This window comes from Acomys minous (assembly GCF_964271855.1).
Source record: "Acomys minous genome assembly, chromosome: 2".
Classification (NCBI taxonomy): Eukaryota; Metazoa; Chordata; class Mammalia; order Rodentia; family Muridae; genus Acomys; species Acomys minous.
Genome location: NC_140484.1, coordinates 86080289 through 86100494, shown reverse-complemented (window position 1 = coordinate 86100494; position 20206 = coordinate 86080289). Strand labels below are relative to the sequence as shown.

The window sequence follows — 20206 nt, the reverse complement described above, 5'->3', positions numbered from 1 at the left end:
GTGTATGTGTTTGTGTATGTGTGTGTGAGTGTGTGTGTGTGAGTGTGTTTGTGTGTGAGTATGTGTGTGTGAGTGTGTGTGAGTGTGTTTGTGTGTGAGTGTGTGTGTGAGTGTGTGAGTGTGTGTGTGTGTGTGAGAATGGGTGTATTTGTGAGTGGATGAATACATGATTAGATGGAAGCATATTGGTCATCTTTCATTAATATAAGAAAATACTGGAGGCAGGCTGTTTTTAAAGGGGGAAAAAAAAAGTTGGTTTGGGCTCCAGATCTGGAGGCGCCAGGTCTAACCAGACTTAGGCATGTGGTTTCACGCCTGCATCTCCCACCGAGGGTGTGTGTGCAGAGAGTTCTTTGTTTTATTGGTGTGTCTTCCTCCCCTAAAGGCGCCCGGATGTGGGGGCACTTGGTGACCTAATCACCTCCCAAAGGCCCCACCTCTGCACATAATCGAAGCTGGATTAAGTTCCGCCCTCTTAATACCAGCAACAAAAGACTTTGCGCCTTGAACTCCTCCAGAGAAGAAATCATATCCACTCTAAAGCAGGTGGCTGGCTTGGGGGGCCGCTCACTGAGGCTCCGCTCCACCAACCACCCCAGGTGGCGCGAGGCCCCTTCCTCTGCTACTGTCTTCCTGTGCCCAGGGGACCCTCAACTGCCATTATGTCTGCAGCATGGTGGCCTCCATCCGTGTCCCTCCCATCTGTCAGGGCCCGAGATGTTCCTCTGCGCTCCTCAGGGGTCTAAAATGCTCTTGGAAGCTCTGAATCTGCTCGCTGCTTTCCACATGCTCAGAGACTCAGCTGGCTCGGCACCCATGCCCCGTCCATCAGCAGGCCTGCAACACCCTATGCACTTCCTTGGGAGGCTATAGCTGATACGCGTGGGGCAGAACTGTCCTTGTGAGGTAGATAATAAACAAAGCATTTAGGAAGAGTGTCTGTCTCTGGGTCTCCCTCTGTCTGTCCCTCTGTGCCTCCCCATGTCTCTGTGTGTTTCCGTCCCCCTCCCCACCCCTCCCCGTCTCTCTCTCTCTCTCTCATTTCTGTATCTGTGTTCCAATCTATGCCTGTCTCTGTGTGCTTCTGACTCTGTCTCTGTCTCACTGTCTGTGTAGCTCTGTATCCCCGGCTCTCGCTGTCTCTATGTGCTTCTGTCTCTCTGTGTGTCTCTGTCTCACGGTGTATCTCTGTATCCCTACCTCTTTCTGTCTCTGGCGCTGTCTCTCTATCTTTTTCCTTATCTGACATTAATCCATTTGCCGTGCTCTGGCTGCATCTCCGTGTTTCTTATCCCCCGCGCTTCCTTCCGCAGCATGCCCAGTGCTCAGCCCAGCGGCACAGGTACAGGAGGTGCTCGGCAAAAGTTTCAGAAGTAAGGGAAGCCCTAGTGAGCCGCTGGCCTGGGGCGGGCAGCCAGGCTGGGCTGCACTGGCCACTCGGGGTACAGCCGGAAGTCCCCACGGCTGGCCCTGGACTCTGGTCGTGTGGAGCCTCCACCCTCGCCCTGGGAGGGCACCGGCCTCTCCCTCCCTGCCGCCGGCAGGAGGCGTGGGCAGCATCTGGGAGAACCGGCTGTGCCCCTCCCCTGGGCCGGCCTGGTAGGCACCTGGCACTGGCGGGCGCGGCAGACGCTGCGCACCTGGCCCCGACGCCCGGCTCGCTCCTGCCCTGCCCGCCATGGACGGGCCACAGCCCCCGGCCCTGTGGGGCTCGTACGAGGACAGTGTCTCTGAACTTAGGTGAGGCGGCTTGCCAGGGCCTGGGGAGGGTGGGGGATGGGCCGCAGCCAGGGAGGGACCCTCATTGGGTTCAATCACGGGATGCCTCTCTCATGGTCAGGTTGTTCTGTCTTGGGGAGGAGGGTAGGGCCTTTGGTAACCTAAATTGAGTAAGGGGAACCGGGAGCCTGGTACCCACAAGCTGCAAAAAGAAAAAAGAAAAAGAAAAAGAAAAAAAAGGGCGGGGGGGAGGAAGGTCGATGAATCAATCAGGTGAATCCCATCTGTACCAATCAGGAGACATTAGGGAGCATGCGATGCTCACAGGGCGGGGAAGCAGGGTCTGGCGCGCCTGGAGAGCTGAGAGAGATTAGGGCTGACCTCTCTCCTCGTGTAGGCATTGTGCTTAGCTCCTCTGTTCCTGGAGATGAGGCAGACACTCAAGTGTACCCACTTACCAGATGGAGAAACTGAGGCTGGGGGGGGGGGAGGCAGGAAAGTGTCCTCATTTACAGAACCCCCATCTCTTGCCGTCTTTGGGGGCCTCTTCACATCCCTCCCCTTGGCTTCACTTCTCAGCAGAGCAAGCAGAAACTCAGAAAAGGCGTGCAGCTCCCTTTACAGCACACAGTGAGCTGTTGGCCTCAGCATCAAACCTGGTATCTTACACTCCTCCTTTGGCCTCCCACGACCCTCTGGTACCCTGAGCTGTAAGGAGGGGACAGCTAAACCCTATCCCCACCCTGGTTGCTTCACTGCGGTGTGGTTCTGTTCCAAGTCCTCCCTTCCCCTGCCTCAGCCAAGAGCCAGGGTGTGGAGAGGCACACAGGAACCCAGACTGCAGGGACCAGGTAGTCGAGTCCTGATTGCCGTGTGACATGCTGGCGAGCACCTCTGGGCCACTCCGCTTTGCTTGAACATCCTTTTCTCTTCAACCCTGCCCTACCTGGCACCTTCCTCTGTCTTCCGGTCCAGTTGTGCCACCAAGTCCCTGCAATGACTGTTCTCTGCAAGTGACAGCCATTTGCCCTCTCAGTATTGTCACTCTGCTGGCTATAGGCTTAATTTCTTCCTCCTGTGCCCACCCCCCCCAACCCCCCAACCTCCCACCTCCCCACCTCCTCACCCCCCCACCCCCCCACCCCACGACCCAGGACTGCTCTCCACTTTCCCCTGCCTCTCCATGGCCTGTCAATCCTCACACCTCACCTCCCTAACCCAGACAACTCACGGCCCCATCATCTCCACTGAGAGCCACTCCCCAGCCTCCCCAAGCCCAGAGGTCCCAGAGCTGCCTCACCCATCCTGATAGCCGGGTTGTGACTCCCGAGCATGCAGGCCCCTCCAGGCCACACCCTGCCCCCAGCACCTCCCTCCTCCCCACATTCCATTTGCCCCACGACTTCAGGTTCCCTGGTCACACCCCAGGCTTCCCTGCCACAGTACCTTTGCACATCCAGGGTTTGGGGGTTTTTGTTTGTTTGTTTTTGTGTTTTTTTGTTTTTGTTTCTCTCTTCTGTGGAGACTCCAGAAAGGCTCATATCTAGACTCCAAGCCCACCACAGTCCCCTGCTCTACCATCTTCTGTGGCTTCTCGGTGCCCAAGGCAATGGCCTCCAATGCTGTTTTAAGGTTTAGAATTGTTTTATTTAGAAGGAATTTCCTCAGCTGAAACAAGTAATAGAAACCGGGACAGGATGGATCTGGTTTGAGGCGGACGCAGGTCTGGGTCCCCCTCATCTGCTCCCCACACACCAGCTCTCCTCTCTTGGTGAGTGTAGCAAGTTGAGCCCCGTGTGTATTTCCGCTCTTTGTTTGTCCTCCCTTCCCCTCACCCCCTACCCCCCTAACCCCTACCCCATACCCCCCTACCCCCTCACCCCCTACCCCCTACCCCCTACCCCCCTACCCCCCTACCCCATCCCGCCACCCCGTTATCAGCAAATGCTTGTTGGGCTTAAAGATGCAAGTGTGACTTTCAAACCTCAGCTGTTTATGGTCCCTGGAGGTGAGAGGGAGGCACAGGCCCACAGAACCCAGACTGCTCTGGTCCATCTTCAGACCTCTCTTGACCCGGGCTTCATGGAATCAGTAAGCGGCCCAGGAATGAATGAATGAAGAGAGAAATTAGGAAACCTTTGATCTTGGAGTGAGTCAGGTCCGCAGGAGGGGCCGGGCGTGGTGGGCAGAGGGCATCAGCGGATTTCTATAGGGCAAAGGGCAGCACCTCATCCCGCCACGCCCTACAGGCAACAAGTGATGCCATTTTTAAGCCTCCTAAACAAGAACAGGTAAGCCATTATCTTTTCTAGATTGTGGGTCATGTGGGGCAAACTGTCCAGGATTTAATTTGTCCAGGATTTAATGTAACGCTTTAGGGCAGTCAGCAAGAGGCAGCCCTGGCAACGTTCTAAATAATGGGGTTGGTTGTGCAGCGTGCTTTGGGTGGCCATGTTTCTGACAACCTCACGTGGATCTGGAGGGCTGTGAAGGACAGGCTGGGCCCGGGGGCATGGCTCAGCGTCCAGTGCTTACCTAGCACGCAGAAAGCCTTGCACCACGACAGCCAGTTACCCCAGCGCTCTGGAGATGGAGGTGAGAGGATGGCAAGACCAAGGTCATCCTTGGCTACATAGAGAGTTCAAGGCCAGCCTGGGCTATGCGAGGACCTCTTCTTAAAAAAAAAAAAAGACAAAAACAAACAAGCAAAAAAGGTGGCTGGGGCACAATGATGCCTTTCGTCACAGAACCCAAGAGGTAGATGCAGGAGGATCTCTGTGAGTTCAAAGCCAGCTACAGATGGAGTTCTAGGAGAGCCAGAACTACACAGATAGATCCTGTCTTGAAAAACCAGAGAGAGAGAGCCAGGCGTGGTGGCGCACGCCTTTAATCCCAGCACTTGGGAGGCAGAGGCAGATGGAACGCTGTGAGTTCGAGGCCAGCCTGGTCTACAAAAGGAGTCCAGGACAGCCAAGGCTACACAGAGAAACCCTGTCTCTAAAAAAACAAAACAAAACAAAATGGAGGGTTGGCTAAGTTTATCCACATGTAATTAGTGTGAAGCCAAGACCTCAACCACAGAAAGCAAAATGTCTCCTGCCCTAGATTTGGGCATGAGGAAGGTGGGACGTTTGGGGACAGGATCTGGAAGGAATGGGAGTCCACCCCTACCAGGCTGGAGGCTCAGTGAGCACCCCCCCCCCCACCCGGGGCAGTTCCACGGGGAGCTCCACACGTCTTATGGAAGAGAAGCCACCGGCTTGTGTGCCTCAGTGTAGAGAATGCTTCCCAGCCAGTTATTTGTGTTTGTTTGTTTGTTTGTTTCAGAATTATTTATTTTGTGTATATGAGTACTCTATTTGTTTGTACACCTGCATGCCAGAAGAGGGCATCAGATGACGTTATAGGTGGTTGTGAGCCACCCTGTGGTTACTGGGGATTGAACTCAGGACCTCTGGAAGAGCAGACAGTGCTCTTAACCTCTGAGCCATCTCTCCAGCCCCAGGTCCCAAGGATTTAATTCACTTGTATGGGCTTGTGAAGGTCAGAGGACAACTTTATGGAGTTAGTTCTCTCGTCTCATCATGCTGGTCCCAGGCACGGAACTCAAGTGCCTGTATCCGTGCAGCCACACCCACTGCCTTTTTCCTTTTCATTTGGGGACATCATCTTGCTAAGTTATCCAGGCTGGCATGGAACATAGGGTCCTCTTGCCCCTACCTCTTTGTTGTTGTTGTTGTTGTTTGTTCATTTGTTTGTTTCGAGACAGGGTTCCTCTGTGTAGCCCTGGCTGTCCTGGACTCACTTTGTAGACCAGGCTGGCCTCAAACCCACAACGATCCGCCTGCCTCTGCTTCCTGAGTGCTGGGATAAAAGGCGTGTGCCACCACACCTGGCATTGCCCCTATGTCTTGAACGTCAGCTTTTCAGGCAGTTTCTAGTCTCCAGCTTCCAGCTCAACATTGGTGAGATCTCACAGACTTTACCCTAGAGCTGGGTTCTCTGCTCGAGGGGCTGTTAGCAAGGTTTAGGCAATAAACTGAGGGCAGTGATGCCCACTTGGGGCAGGAGCTGTTCAGAGCCCACAGAGACCCAAGGCAGTCCCCTCTGCCGTTCTCTGTGGTCCCCATTGGGCACTGCTATGACAGAGGCGGGGGGTGGGGGGGGCATAGTGAGACCATGCTGGTATGTGGGCTCCCTCCAGGAGGAAATCTGGGATCCAACAGACACCTGTGGCATCCAATGCTGAGGCATCAAGGGCCATCCAAGCAGCAGGGAGTTCTGAGCCAGAAGCCCCAGGAAGGGACCAGGTGCCCTGAGCTCAAAGGCCACCTACCAAGTCCACCAGGCTTCAGGTGACACCTGGGGGACTGCTGTCCCATGCGGAAGGGAGCTGTTTGCTCTGAGGAGGGATTTTGTGTGAGGGGGAGGGGCAATGCATCTTCTTCATAGACCGATTTGTTTATTTATGTTTCTCTGTGTATGTGTGTGTGCCCACAGAGGTCAGAAGGGGCGGATCCCCGAGTCTGTAGCTATTGGCAGTTGTGAACTGCCCCATGCGGTGCTGGGAGCTGACCTCGAATCCTCTGGATCAGCAGTGTGCACTTTTCAAACACCAAGCCATCATCTCTCCGGCCCCGTTTTTTTGGTTTTGAGATGGTCTCATTCTGTAGCTCGGGCTGGTCTCGAACTTATGGCAACCTTCCTGCCTTAGCCTCCCAACTGCTAGGTAATAACAGCAGCAAGTTAGCTCATTTGGGGCTTTGTTTTGTTTTTCCTACTTTCTTTTTCAAATGCCAGGAAGCACCCCCCCCCCAGCCAGAAAATGGGGGCAGATGGAGAAAGAGCCCCAGCCAGGCCTGATCCAAGGGCCTCGCTCACAGGCGCGCTTCCTGCAACGAACCCACTCGGCCCCCCCTTTTGTGTTTATTTCTGAATGTGGTATAGGCATCATGTGCACATGTGTGCTGGTATGCTCACCTGTGTGTGTACATGGGAAGACTGGAGATTGGCATCTTTCTCTATTACTTTCCATTTTGTTTTGTTTTTCGAGACAGGGTTTCTCTGTGTAGCCTTGGCTGTCCTGGACTCCCTTTGTAGACCAGGCTGGCCTCGAACTCACAGCGATCCGCCTGCCTCTGCCTCCCGAGTGCTGGGATTAAAGGCGTGCGCCACCACGCCCGGCTACTTTCCATATTTTTAACGTGTGTGTGTGTGTGTGTGTGTGTGTGTGTGTGTGTGTGCATGCACAAGTGCCATGTTTATTTAGGTGCCCCAGGGTGCCAGAAGAGGGCATCAGATCCCTTGTCGCTGAGTTAGTTAGAGGGTCTGGCATGGGTTCTGGGATCCAAACTTGTGTCCTTCTCAAGAGCACCAAGTGCATTTTACTGCTGAGCTGCCTCTCTAACTGCTCTACCTTTTTTTTTTTTTAATTGAAACTGGAGCTCTCGATTTTGACTAGGTCAGTTGGTTAGAGAGTTACAGGGATCTGTTTCTGTGCCTTACCACAGCACTGAGATACAGACACCACGGCACTGAGGTGGGGAAGCACACACACACAGCACTGAGATACACACACCGTGGTGCTGAGGTGGAGACACACACACACACACACACACAGCACTGAGATACACACACAACGGCGCTGAGGTGGGGAGGCACACACATACACACACACAGCACTGAGGTGGGGAGGCACACACATACACACACAACACTGAGGTGGGGAGGCACACACACACACAGCACTGAGGTATGGAGGCACACACACACACAACACTGAGGTGGGGAGGCACATCCACACATACACACACACACACACACACACACACACACACACACACCACTGAGGTGAGGAGGCACACACACACACACACACACACACACACACACACACACACATACAACACTGAGGTGAGGAGGCACACACACACAACACTGAGGTGGGGAGGCACACACACACACACACAACACTGAGGTGAGGAGGCACACACACACACACACACACACACATACACACAACACTGAGGTGGGGAGGCACACCACAGTGCCCAGCTTTTACCTGGGGGCTGAAGATGCAAGCTTAGGTACTCAGCCAGCCCAGCAGGCAGCCCCTGGGCCATCTCCTCAGCTCTAACTCCCTCCTTCTTTGTGCTGCCTTAGGGGGCATGGAACCCAGGGCTTTGTCCCGCTGAACCACACCCAGCCCCTACTGAGGGATTCTAGCAAGGGTGCTGATGCTGAGCCATGTCCGCAGACACTGACTGGGAAATCCTGGTCAGTGCTCTACCAACACCTCACTTATTAAGACACATCATGAACCCCCGGGGAAGGTCTCCTTGATGCCACAACTAAAATGAGTGGAAGAGAGCTTACAGCTGTCATCTTAGCATGTAGGAAGTGGAGGCAGGAGGATTGCGGCAAACCTGAGGTGAGCCTGGGATACAGAGTGAGTGAGACCTTGCCTTTAAAAGAAACAAAAGCAAAACAAAACAAGGGGCTGGAGAGATGGCTCAGCGGTTAAGAGCACTCACTGACTGCTCTTCCAAAGGACCTAGGTTCAATTCCCAGCACCCACATGGCAGCTCACAACTGTCTGTAACTCCAAGATCTGACACCCTCCTCACACAGGCAGACATGCAGGCACAACACACATAAGATGAAAAATAAATAAAAATTTAAAACCTAAAAAAACAAAAACAAAAACAAATCCCACCTAAAGTATAAATTGAGTTGCCTCTTTCCCACACTAAGCCGGGATCTATGATGTGAGCTTTCTCTGTCTGATGACCAGCCTGGGCAGTTGCCCTGCCTAGGGAGAGATTCCATTTGCATTTTGATCTCACCGTGGTCACAGCTGACCAGTCGGCAAGCAAGTTCCCAGCTTGCTAACAGAGCTTCCGGTCCTCAGAGCTAACAAAAAGTAACAGAAGGGAAAGAGCCGGAACCTCTACCCTGAGTCCCCGTGGTTTCATTTCAAATACCCAGGAGCCACGTGTGGCTGGTGACTGTGACGTTAGACAGCACACTGGGTCTGTGAGGTTCAGTGCAACAAAGGCACACAACAGGGGTTTAATAAACTGGGGGTGGGGTGGGGGGGGAAGTGCATCAGAGAGAAGTGGGAAACGCCCCAGGCAAGAGGCCACTAGGAGACCTGGTGTGGTAGAGCGTGGAACATTTACAGAACAGGCTGAGCCTGACAAGACCAGGCCCTTGGGGGAGACTGACGGCCTGAAAGGACAGAGCTGGGGGCACCTTGAACCAAAGGAATGTCTCTGTCAGCTGTCACTCCACGTTGCCCGCCTCTGCCTTCATTTCTCAAATGGGCCAACAATAGGAGGGTTGTACCGCAAAGTCTAAAAAGGAGGTGTTCTATGTGGTCAGTCAGCCACTTGAGGTTAAAACACCATTAAAAAAACATTTTTTTTTTTAATTTTTAAGAAGTTTAAAAAAGCCGGGTGGTGGCAGCGCACGCTTTTAATCCCAGCACTCGGGAGGCAGAGGCAGGCGGATCCCTGTAAGTTCGAGGCCAGCCTGGTCTACAAAGCGAGTCCAGGACAGCCAGGGCTACACAGAGAAACCCTGTCTTGAAAGACCAATAAATAAATAAATAAAATTTAAGATTTATTTATTTATTATGTACACAGTATTTCCCTTGCATGTACACCTGCAGGCCAGAAGAGGGCACCAGATCTCATTGTGGATGGTTGTGAGCCACCATGTGGTTGCCCGGAATTGAACTCAGGATCTTTGGAAAAGCAGACAGTGCTCTTAACCTCTGAGCCATCTCTCAGCCCTTAAAATTTCATTTTTCTTTGTTTTACCTTAAGGCAGGGTCTGTAGCCCAGGCTGTCCTGGAATTCAAAGCAATCCTCCTGCCTCGGTCTCCTGAGTGTTGGGATTGCAGACCTGGGTGGCCAGGGCCATAACTATCCATTTTGTGTTAGGAACTCGTGTGCCCTCACACTCTGGAATCTGTTACAGATCCCTTCTACACGTGGGGAGGGGTGTGGCTTGTCTTACAAACTAGGAAGTATCAGCCACCTTTCCCTGCACCTAAACAGCCAGACACCAGGGCATAGCTCCTGGGATGACATTCTGGGATGTCCAAGGCTGGTCTCACTCAGCCTGAGATGGAAAAATAACAGAGCTGCAGCGGCTGTCTGAACCAGAGGGTAGGGAAGCCACACAGCCCGGGAGCCTCCTGAGCGTGGCTGGCCAGGGGCTTCTGCTTGCCAAAATTCACTTTGATGGTCACCATTCCTCAAAATGAAAATGCTTCTTTTTTGTTGTTGTTTGTTTGTTTGTTTTGTTTTTTCTGAAACAGAAAAAACTAGCCCTGGCTGTCCTAGACTCACTTCGTAGACCAGGCTGGCCTTGAACTCACAACGATCCGCCTGCTTCTGCCTCCCAAGTGCACAAAAATGCTTCTTCTTCTTCTTCTTCTTCTTCTTCTTCTTCTTCTTCTTCTTCTTCTTCTTCTTCTTCTTCTTCTTCTTCTTCCTCCTCCTCTTCCTCCTCCTCCTCCTCTTCTTCTTCTTCTTTGGTTTTTCGAGACAGGGTTTCTCTGTGGAAAATGCTTCTTAAAGGACAAGATGGCAAGGTGTTTATGTATGTGTGCGTATGTATATATGTACGTGTTATTTCATGTGTATGGGTGTTTTTGCATGTCTGTGCACCATGTGTGCCGGGCACCTATGGAGGGTATCAGATCCTATGGACCAGGAGTTAGAGATGGTTGTGAGCCACCATGTGGGTGCTGGGAATTGAACCTGGGTCTTCTGGAAGAACTGCCCCTGCTCTTAACCTCCGAGCCATCTCTCTAGCCCTGGGGGAAAAAGTTTTCATTTTTCTTTTTTGGTTTTTTTTGAGACAGGGTTTCTCTGTGTAGCTTTGGCTGTCCTAGACACATTTTGTAGTCCAGGCTGGCCTCAAACTCACAGTGAGCTGCCTGCATCTGCCTCCCAAGTGCTGGGATTAAAGGCATGCACCACCATGCCTGCCGCCCCCCACCCCCACCCCGTAAGAAAAATTTTAATTAAAAAAAATGACAGGAACGAGTGGAGTAGAGCCCCTGCCTAGAATCCCCCAGTGAGGGGCTGGGGCGTGGCCCAGTGGTAGAGCCCCTGCCTAGAATCCTCCAGTGAGGGGCTGGGGCGTGGCCCAGTGGTAGAGCCCCTGCCTAGAATCCTCCAGTGAGGGGCTGGGGCGTGGCTCAGTGGTAGAGCCCCTGCCTAGAATCCTCCAGTGAGGGGCTGGGGCGTGGCTCAGTGGTAGAGCCCCTGCCTAGAATCCCCCAGTGAGGGGCTGGGGCGTGACTCAGTGGTAGAGCCCCTGCCTAGAATCCTCCAGTGAGGGGCTGGGGCGTGGCCCAGTGGTAAAGCCCCTGCCTAGAATCCTCCAGTGAGGGGCTGGGGCGTGGCCCAGTGGTAGAGCCCCTGCCTAGAATCCTCCAGTGAGGGGCTGGGGCGTGGCTCAGTGGTAGAGCCCCTGCCTAGAATCCCCCAGTGAGGGGCTGGGGCGTGACTCAGTGGTAGAGCCCCTGCCTAGAATCCCCCAGTGAGGGGCTGGGGCGTGACTCAGTGGTAGAGCCCCTGCCTAGAATCCTCCAGTGAGGGGCTGGGGCGTGGCCCAGTGGTAGAGCCCCTGCCTAGAATCCTCCAGTGAGGGGCTGGGGCGTGGCCCAGTGGTAGAGCCCCTGCCTAGAATCCTCCAGTGAGGGGCTGGGGTGTGGCTCAGTGGTAGAGCCCCTGCCTAGAATCCTCCAGTGAGGGGCAGAGGGCGTGGCCCAGTGGTAGAGCCCCTGCCTAGAATCCTCCAGTGAGGGGCTGGGGTGTGGCTCAGTGGTAGAGCCCCTGCCTAGAATCCTCCAGTGAGGGGCTGGGGCGTGACTCAGTGGTAGAGCCCCTGCCTAGAATCCTCCAGTGAGGGGCTGGGGCGTGGCTCAGTGGTAGAGCCCCTGCCTAGAATCCTCCAGTGAGGGGCAGAGGGCGTGGCCCAGTGGTAGAGCCCCTGCCTAGAATCCTCCAGTGAGGGGCTGGGGTGTGGCTCAGTGGTAGAGCCCCTGCCTAGAATCCTCCAGTGAGGGGCTGGGGCGTGACTCAGTGGTAGAGCCCCTGCCTAGAATCCCCCAGTGAGGGGCTGGGGCGTGGCTCAGTGGTAGAGCTCTGGCCTAACATGTGCCAGGTCCTGAGTTCAATCCTACCATTGTCAGGTGGTGGGAGGGGGCAGGTTTTGAAATGGGCCTAAAGGTCTTCATGAGACAGTCTGCAGGCGGTAAACGTGTGAAGAGAGTGAGGTGTGAGGTTTGCTATCCGTGAAGCTGGGAGAAGTGAGAGCAGGAGGAGCAGCCCCAGGGCCAGCACGAAGCAAACACACACCACAAAAATACAGATAGACACATGCACACTCACACATGCGTGCACACAAACACCGCACACATGTACACACTTGCATGGGCGCACATATCTGAAATAGAAAATGATGTTTTGAAATATTCTGAGTCCAAGTATGATTATAATTAGTAAGGCTTGATTTATATGATTTCATTTTCCTTATATTCGGCTATGATGGGCACATACTTGAGACCCCTAACGCTAAGAGAGCTGTTGTGTTAAGTGGAGGCGCCTCCAGTGGGTTTAATGGGGTAATTCCTGTAGGTGGCCACCAACCCCTCAAGTCATGTGTGGGAACAAGGCTGGAGTGGTAGAAAGCACAGAAAAAGCCCTCAAGGAATACTTCAGCTATAATAAATAGGATTATTCCTTGACAAAGGTCTTTTTGTACAATAGGACTGTGGTGGCCTTGACAGGTTCCTTCATGAATAATATTTTGTCATCTCTGGTATATAGTTAAGATATTATGCACATATGTATGCATGCATGCACACACAGACACACACACACACATACACACACACCACACACATACACACACCACACACACACACCCAGAGACATACCACACACACACACCACACACACACAGACACATACCACACACACACACATACAGACACATAACACACATACACACACACACGTCCCTCTACTGAATCTCACATGGCAATGACCTTGGCAGTTGCTCACTTCTGAATATATAGGTGTTTGTGTGTGTGTGTATGTGTGTGTGTGTGTGTGTGTGTGTGTGTGTGTGTGTGTGTGAGTGATATTTACAACTAGACATGTTTTAGTGTAGCTGTTACTTTGGGGGTAGCACCAGGGATTGAACCCAGGACTTTTTGTATGCCAGGCCAGTTCTCTATCAGCAGCCATGCCCCCGCCCCTCCGCCTCCTTTTACTTTTTGTTTGTTTTGTTTTGCTTTTTGAGTCAGGGTCTTTCCCTGTAGACCAGGCTAGCCTAGAAATCTCAGAGACCCACCTGCCTCTGCCTGCCAAGTGCTGGGATTAAAGGCCTGCGCCACCACGCCGGGCTCCTCCTTTTTTGTTTTGTTTTGCAACAGGCTCTCACTGAATTTCACAAGCTGACCTTGAAATCAAGATTCTCCTGCCACAGTTTCTCTGGTGCTGGGGTGACAAGCCTGTCCCGCCAGACCCAGCTCCGGGCATTTTAACCTGAGGCACAGGCATCAAGACCTTTGACCCCCACACATTCCGGGCAGTGGATGACTAAATTAAGTTTCTTTCTCAGCGTCTTTACAGAAGATGCTTGTGTGTAGTAAATTTCAGAAATGTAAAGGATGCCTTCGAGGATACAGTCACGCCAGGCGTGGTGGCACACACCTTTAATCCCAGCACTAGGGAGGCAGAGGCAGGTGGATCTCTGAGTTCCAGGCCAGCCTGGTCTACAGAGCAAGTTCCAGGACAGCCAAGGTTACATAAAGAAACCTGTCTCAAAAACAAACAAACAAACAAACAAACAAAAACAAAAGCAAAAAAAGATGGAAGCGGGTTTTTGTGATGTGCTGGCGCAAGTGTTGAGCACCGGTCTCCTCCCTCTTGGCTTCTGCTTCTTCAGTGTCGCAGTCCAGATCCTGTGTTTTTCGCTGGGTTCCTTCGCAAGGTCGTCCGGGTATCTCGTACATTTCAGGGGTGGGGGACGCGCTTGTCTGTTCACCTAGCACGTGCAGTGAGTACAGCCCCTCTCCCTACTCTGCCTACTTCTTGAAGGCTGACCGCAATCCCAGTCCCCTTCCTAGTGCGGAAGAAGCAATGAAAGAAGAAAATACAGAAAGAAAATCCTCACTAAGTATTAAGCAGTGGCCAAAGAATTAAACAAGATGGAGGGTGCTGCTGCCTGAGCCGGAGCCGGCCACGCATCATAGAGACGCTGGGAAAGTCATTCCCGGCGAGGTCGCGCCGCCGCTGGTAGATTTTTCCTGGCTCTCGCTAAAGCGTGAGTCATCCTGCTGAGGGGAGTTGGGGACGCTGGCACAGACGCACCCCATGCAGAGGCCAGCGTGGAGGTGAGCAGAGGGGGGGAGGGGAAGAGCATCCTGGCAGGCGAAGCTGGCCTTCCCGCCGTCGGGACTTTGCTATAAACACAGGCTATGAATGATGTAACTGAAGTTGGCTCACGCTGGGGGACTCAGCTGAGCTGACCCCAGCGTGAATCAGCAGGGCCGCCTGGCAGCTGCCTGTGACAATGGGCCTGGCTCAACTAGTCTGCCCAGACACCAGCTTCCACACCCAGGTCCTTCTGGGACCCCACAGCCACTTCCTCACTCTTTTAGGGGTTTCTACACGTCACCCCCTCAGAGAGGTGCCCCTGACCTCCTGTGACCAAATGGAAATGTCCTGTTCCAGAGCCCCCTGTGTGAGATCAAATCCATCTCCCTCCTCCCCACCTCCCTCCTCCCCACCTCCCTCCTCCCCACCTCCCTCCTCCCCACCTCCCTCCTCCCCATCTCCCTCCTCCCCATCTCCCTCCTCCCCATCTCCCTCCTCCCCACCTCCCTCCTCCCCACCTCCCTCCTCCCCACCTCCCTCCTCCCCACCTCCCTCCTCCCCATCTCCCTCGTCCTCATCTCCCTCCTCTTTCTCATCTTCAGCTTCCTTCTCTTCCTCCACTTCCTATAAGACATGGTCAAGATATGTAGCTCAGCCTGGCCTTAAACTTGCAAAGTCCTCCTGCCTCAGACCCACACACCGTCACTTTCTGATGTGTACAATGACATCATTTGAAGCTGGCTGGATCGATCCCAAGGACAAAAGCTGTCAATGCGAATCTCAGTGCTCCCACGACCAGGGCTCAGGAAATATCAGTGGGCGAGTGACAAACTGTCCACCCTCCTCCGGTGAAGGAGCCTGACCATGTCCTTGGGCATTGCTCGCACGTCCCCCAGCAGTAGGATAGTGACATGGTGAGGTACCTTCTCAAATACCCCGCGGGAGACAAGAGGGTCCCCGGGCAGCCACTGCCCATCATTGTGATAACGGAATGAGTCCCTTGACAGGCAGACCCCTAGGCTCAGGGTTTGCTTAGCTGCCCAGCGTACATGAGGCCCCGGGTTCCACGGCACATGACATAGACCTGGCGTGATGGCACACACCCGTAACCCCTGCACTACAGAGCTCAGAGCAGGAGCATTGCCAGATATTTGAGTCAAGCCTGGGCTACTTATAGCACGGCTGTCTCAAGAAACAGAACAACAGTGCTACAGTAAAATCAGTGTAGGAGAAGCATGGCGCACCTCAGGAGACAGGACACAGGCCTGGGCTCTGGAGACTCCTAAAACCTCGGACTTACCCATCCTCACCCCAACAGCTCCGGCTGTCCCATTGTCCCCTGCTTATCCGAGAATGTCGCTGTATTCCCTTCCTGTCACTAGCTAGTGGATATATAGAAACAGGTGTTCTCTCGTGGAAAGCCAGGTGTGTGCAGGGCTATCTCCCACTGTATGGTTTGCAGACCTGGTGTCCAAGGCTCACGGTCGCCTCCCCCAACACCTTAGCACCACAGAGGCGACATTTTGTTTGTTTGTTTTTGTTTTTTTCAAGACAGGGTTTCTCTGTGTGGCCCTGGCTGTCCTGGAGGACTCCCTCTGTAGAGCAGGCTGGCCTCGAACTCAGAGATCTACTCGACTCTGCCTCCCTCCCAAGTGTTGGGATCAAAGCTGTGTGATGCCATCACACCCAGCTTAGAGGCACATTTTCATCTCCTGCTGCCCACTTACTGCTGCTGCTTTGGAAGTGTGTGTGTGTGTGTGTGTGTGTGTGTGTGTGTGTGTGTGTGTGTGTGTAAACACAGGCACACAGATGTGGGTGAACGTGAAAGGCAGGGATTAACCCTAGCCGTCAGAGGAGCCACCCAGCACTTACTATTTATTGCATGTGTGTGTATGCATGCAAGTGACATGTGCTCATAGGTCAGAGGCCACCCACAGGAGTCAGCTCTCTCTCCCTGCGATCCACCTGCCTCTGCCTCCCGAGTGCTGGGATTAAAGGCATGCACCACTACGCCCGGCCAGGTGTTTTAACTCTAAGTGGGACTGCCATCGTGGTGGGCTGGGTGCACCATGACCTGGGCATCTCTGAACAGCCTGGGTTCAAATCCTCCACTCTGCCCTCCATGGCTGTGTGATGTCAGGCAGGTGTCTCTGCCTCTCTGAGGCCCCTTTGTCTCCTCGGTTAAGGCAGGGATCATCAAGACATTGCTGAGTAAATTCACAAGGTCGGGGAGGACCGTGCGGCACAAACTCCTTTCTTCCAACAGACACTGAAGACCTCTCCCCACGGTACCCAGTGCTGGGGAATATATTGGAGACACTAACAAAAAAAGACCCAAACCAAACAATTGTTGAGGTTGGAGAGATGGTTCAGAGGGTAAGAGCACTGGCTGCTCTTGCAGGGGGCTTGGGTTCAACTCCCAGCACCCACGTGGCCGCTCACAACCATCTGGGAATGAAGGCGAGGCATGGCCGAATAAGTGCACTCCTTCATTCACTTATCACCCACTTTCTCTTTCACTTACTCACAGGTGCCTTGCAGGCCAGCAGCCATGAGCCCTTGCTTCTTGGCCTCTCAGAACATGAGCTGCATTCAGAATTGTTTTTTTTTAAACTGGTGGAGCAGTGGCCCATGTAGTATTAACTTTTTACTCGCCTGATTTAATCTTTGTCTCTGAGGCTTACTGGCTCTGTCCTTAACCCTGGCCTAGTCCTGGAAGCTTCTAGCCTCTGTACAATCTAATCCAGGCCTAGAGTGTTTTCAGCCTCCTCTGAGGTTTACTGCTGAATAAGTTCACCCCTTTCTAGCAGCTCCTTCTGAACTCTGGCTGGCTGGTTCAACTCAGCTGCTCTGGCTCAAACCCCTCTCCAAGATGACTGATTCAATCTCAGTTTCTTACTGATTGGCTCTGCTTGGCCTCAAACTAACTCTAGAAATCCTTTCCAGTCTTCTTTCTGGCTCCTTCTCATTCTCTGGCTCGTTCTGTCTCCACCTGTGCCTAACTCTCTTCCACCTGTCTCGGTAAAACTCTCCTGGTAAAATCTGCCTCCGAATTCCACCAACTAAACTGCCGCGAACTCAGCTCCCCCGCACTGCCTCTCAGCTCACTGACTCAACTGAACAGCCTGGACAGATGGGACTAAGAGCTCAGAGATCCACCTGCCTCTGCCTCCTGAGTGCTGGGATTAAAAGGCGTGTTCCACCATGCCTGGACCTAAACTTTTCCTTACCGAAATTTTGCTCTATACCAAGCTGGCCTTGAACTCAGAGATCTGCCTGCCTCTGTCTCCCAGATTAAAGGCGTGCCTGTATTCCGGCCAGGTCACACAGGCCTAGAAGGTCTTTGGATGTGATCTCTTGCCAGAGCAGAGCCATGTTCTGAATTAACACTCCCGTCCAGGCCCAGGTGTCTACATTCATTTACTTACTCATCCAGAAACCATTTCAGGGTGCCTCAGGGCACCAAGATCCTTCCCTGAAAGGTGACTCAGTTTCCCTCTCCTGTATGGGAAAAAAATGGCTCTCTAGTAGAGCGGCTGAGATCAAAGAGTCCACTGTCCCTGAGGCCAGTACTTAAGATTCACAAGCCCTTATAATCCTCGCTAGGAATAGCAGCTTGAAGTAGCGCCTGTTGCTGTCTGCTTGTGACACACGAGGAAACTGAGGCTCAAGCAGGCAAGGCAGGGTAGGCTTTGCCACAGGCAGGTGTCCATCAGCTAGTTTGCCTGGTAGCTGTTGACCTCACTGACTGCTCCCATTCGCAAGCCAAATCTACTTGGTAACTGGTGATATCACCAATTTGGCTCAGCCTATGGGAAAGCGATAAGATGACTAAAGACTGCACAGCTTAGCGAGGGAGCATCGCACTGTAGCGCTGGCCTGCTCCGTAAAATGGAGATGTTTAGATAGCTCAAGTTGATGGGATTTGAGCTTCAGGCCAGGACGTACGCTGACCACTTACAGCCTCCTTCAGCCCTTCTCCGACACTCTCTCTGCGACGAGGCGGTGGTTACTGTGCCCGTGATTATACCAGACGCCGAGGCACACACCCAAGCTTTCCACAGTGTGGGTTCGAAGAATGGTTTGCCCTCTGCGTTTCTGAGTTTCACCTACATGCTCAGAGCCAAACTGTCATCATCAACAACATCATCATTGCTGTTGCTGTCCTAGGGATGGAGACTAGGGCCTAGTGACATACCACAGCCATGGCTACCCCTTACTGGGGGATTCTAGGCAAGGTCTCTATCACTGAGCCACACCCCCAGCCCCTCTTTGGGGGATTTTACATTCCAAACTTCCTTCCTTCCTTCCTTCTTTCTTTCTTTCTTTCTTTTTTTTTTTTTGAAAAAAAATAATTTATTTATTTTATTTGAATTGGTGTTTTGCCTTGCATGTGTGTCTGTGACAGGGTTTCGGATCCTCTGAAACTGGGGTTAACAGACAGTTGTGAGCCGCCATGTGGGTACCAGGAATTGAACTCAGGACCTCTGGAAGAACACCCAGTGCTCTTAACCGCTGAGCCATCTCTCCAGCCCCTCTCCTTTAGGGCATGGAAGTTGAGACAGGGTTTCTTTGTGTAGCCCTGGCTGTCCTGGAACTCTCTCTGTAGACCAGGTTGGCTTCAAACTCAGAGATCTGCCTGCCTCCCGAGTGCTGGGATTAAAGGAATGTGCTGCCATCTCCCAGCGTCTCCTTACTGTTTGAGACTGAGACTCCCTGGGCGTTTGGAGTTGGCCTTTAGCTTTCTGTCCCCCTGCCTCTACTTTCTGGGGCTTGGGAATGGCTGACTTGATCCACTAGTCTCACTCAAAGTGAGGTGTTTTGCTTTGTTTGTTTGTTTGTTTGAGACAGGGTCTCTCTGTGTAGCCTTGGCTGTCCTGGACTTGCTTTGTAGACCAGGCTGGCCTCAAACTCACAGCGATCCACCTGCCTCTGCTTCCCGAGTGCTGGGATTAAAGGCGTGTGCCACCACGCCCGACTAAAGTGAGGTGTTTTAGGAGTAGTTGGCAGCATCCACAATTCTGCCCACCCTAATCTCCCTGAGTCTCTTGCCTCGTCCCTACTGAGAGGGACAGAGAGGTTGGGAGGATGAGCAGAGGCCACACGCAGAGGGCTTTAGTGGGACACAGTGGCATGCAGGCACTACACAGTGGTGGACTATGGGAATTGCTCCCTAAGAAAAAGTGACATGCATCCAGGGACAGAAGCCCAGGCACTGTAGTCCACGCCTGAGGATCCTCCGTCCCTCCAGTCACAGGTGTGACCCAGATTCAGCAGCCAGAGCGAGCCTGTCCTCAGGAATGTTTGTGGATGCTTGGTCTTCAAAACGAAGCAGTATACCATGGTTTCTTTTTTTCTCCCGCAAAATACGAATCCAAGGGCTGTAGCCCCGTGGCAGGAAAATGGCCTAATGTGCCAGCACCAAAGCTCAAGCTTTGTCACTAAAAGAATTATTAGACAAAACATATGTCCTAGATGAGCCTGGTGGCCCAGATCTGTCATCCTAGCTCTTAGGAGGCTGAGACACAAGAGTCAAAACCAGTCAGAACTTATTGAGACCCTGTCTCCAATGCACTAATAGAGGGCTGTGGGCGTGGCTCAGTGGTGGCGCCCCTGCCTAGAATCCCCCAGTGAGGGGCTGGGGTGTGGCTCAGTGGTGGAGCCCCTGCCTAGAATCCCCCAGTGAGGGCCTGGGGCGTCGCTCAGTGGTAGAGCCTCTGCCTAGAATTCCCCAGTGAGGGGCTGTGGGCATGGCTCAGTGGTGGAGCCCCTGCCTAGAATCCCCCAGTGAGGGGCTGGGGTGTGGCTGAGTGGTAGAGCCCCTGCCTAGAATCCCCCAGTGAGGGGCTGTGGGCGTGGCTCGGTGGTAAAGCCCCTGCCTAGAACCCCCCAGTGAGGGGCTGGGGCGTGGCTCAGTGGTAGAACACTTCCTGAATCATTCTGGAAGCCCTAGGTTTAGTCTCCTCTTTGGAAACTCAGTTTCGTGGCTGCGTAAATGCGTCATGGCTTTCGGAAAAGCAGCTTGATCGTTTTAGCTTCTCCGTGAGTCACCGCGGGTTTTCACATGGGCTCTGCAGCGT

The 20206-nt window shown here is 53.2% G+C and overlaps 1 protein-coding gene across 2 annotated transcripts in view; it reads left to right on the top strand.

The window, feature by feature from the left end:
• Positions 1-20206, top strand: part of SULT2B1 (sulfotransferase family 2B member 1) — a 51862-nt gene that overhangs the window by 19621 nt on the left and 12035 nt on the right. Inside the window, exon 1 of one of the 2 annotated variants that reach the window (XM_084773325.1) lies at positions 1581-1740. The exons of the other annotated variant lie outside the window; for it this stretch is intronic. Coding sequence (XP_084629451.1) covers positions 1679-1740 — 62 coding nt within the window. The 5' untranslated portion in view covers positions 1581-1678. Of the gene's footprint in view, positions 1-1580; positions 1741-20206 lie in introns of those variants that run through there. 2 annotated transcript variants of the gene reach the window in all.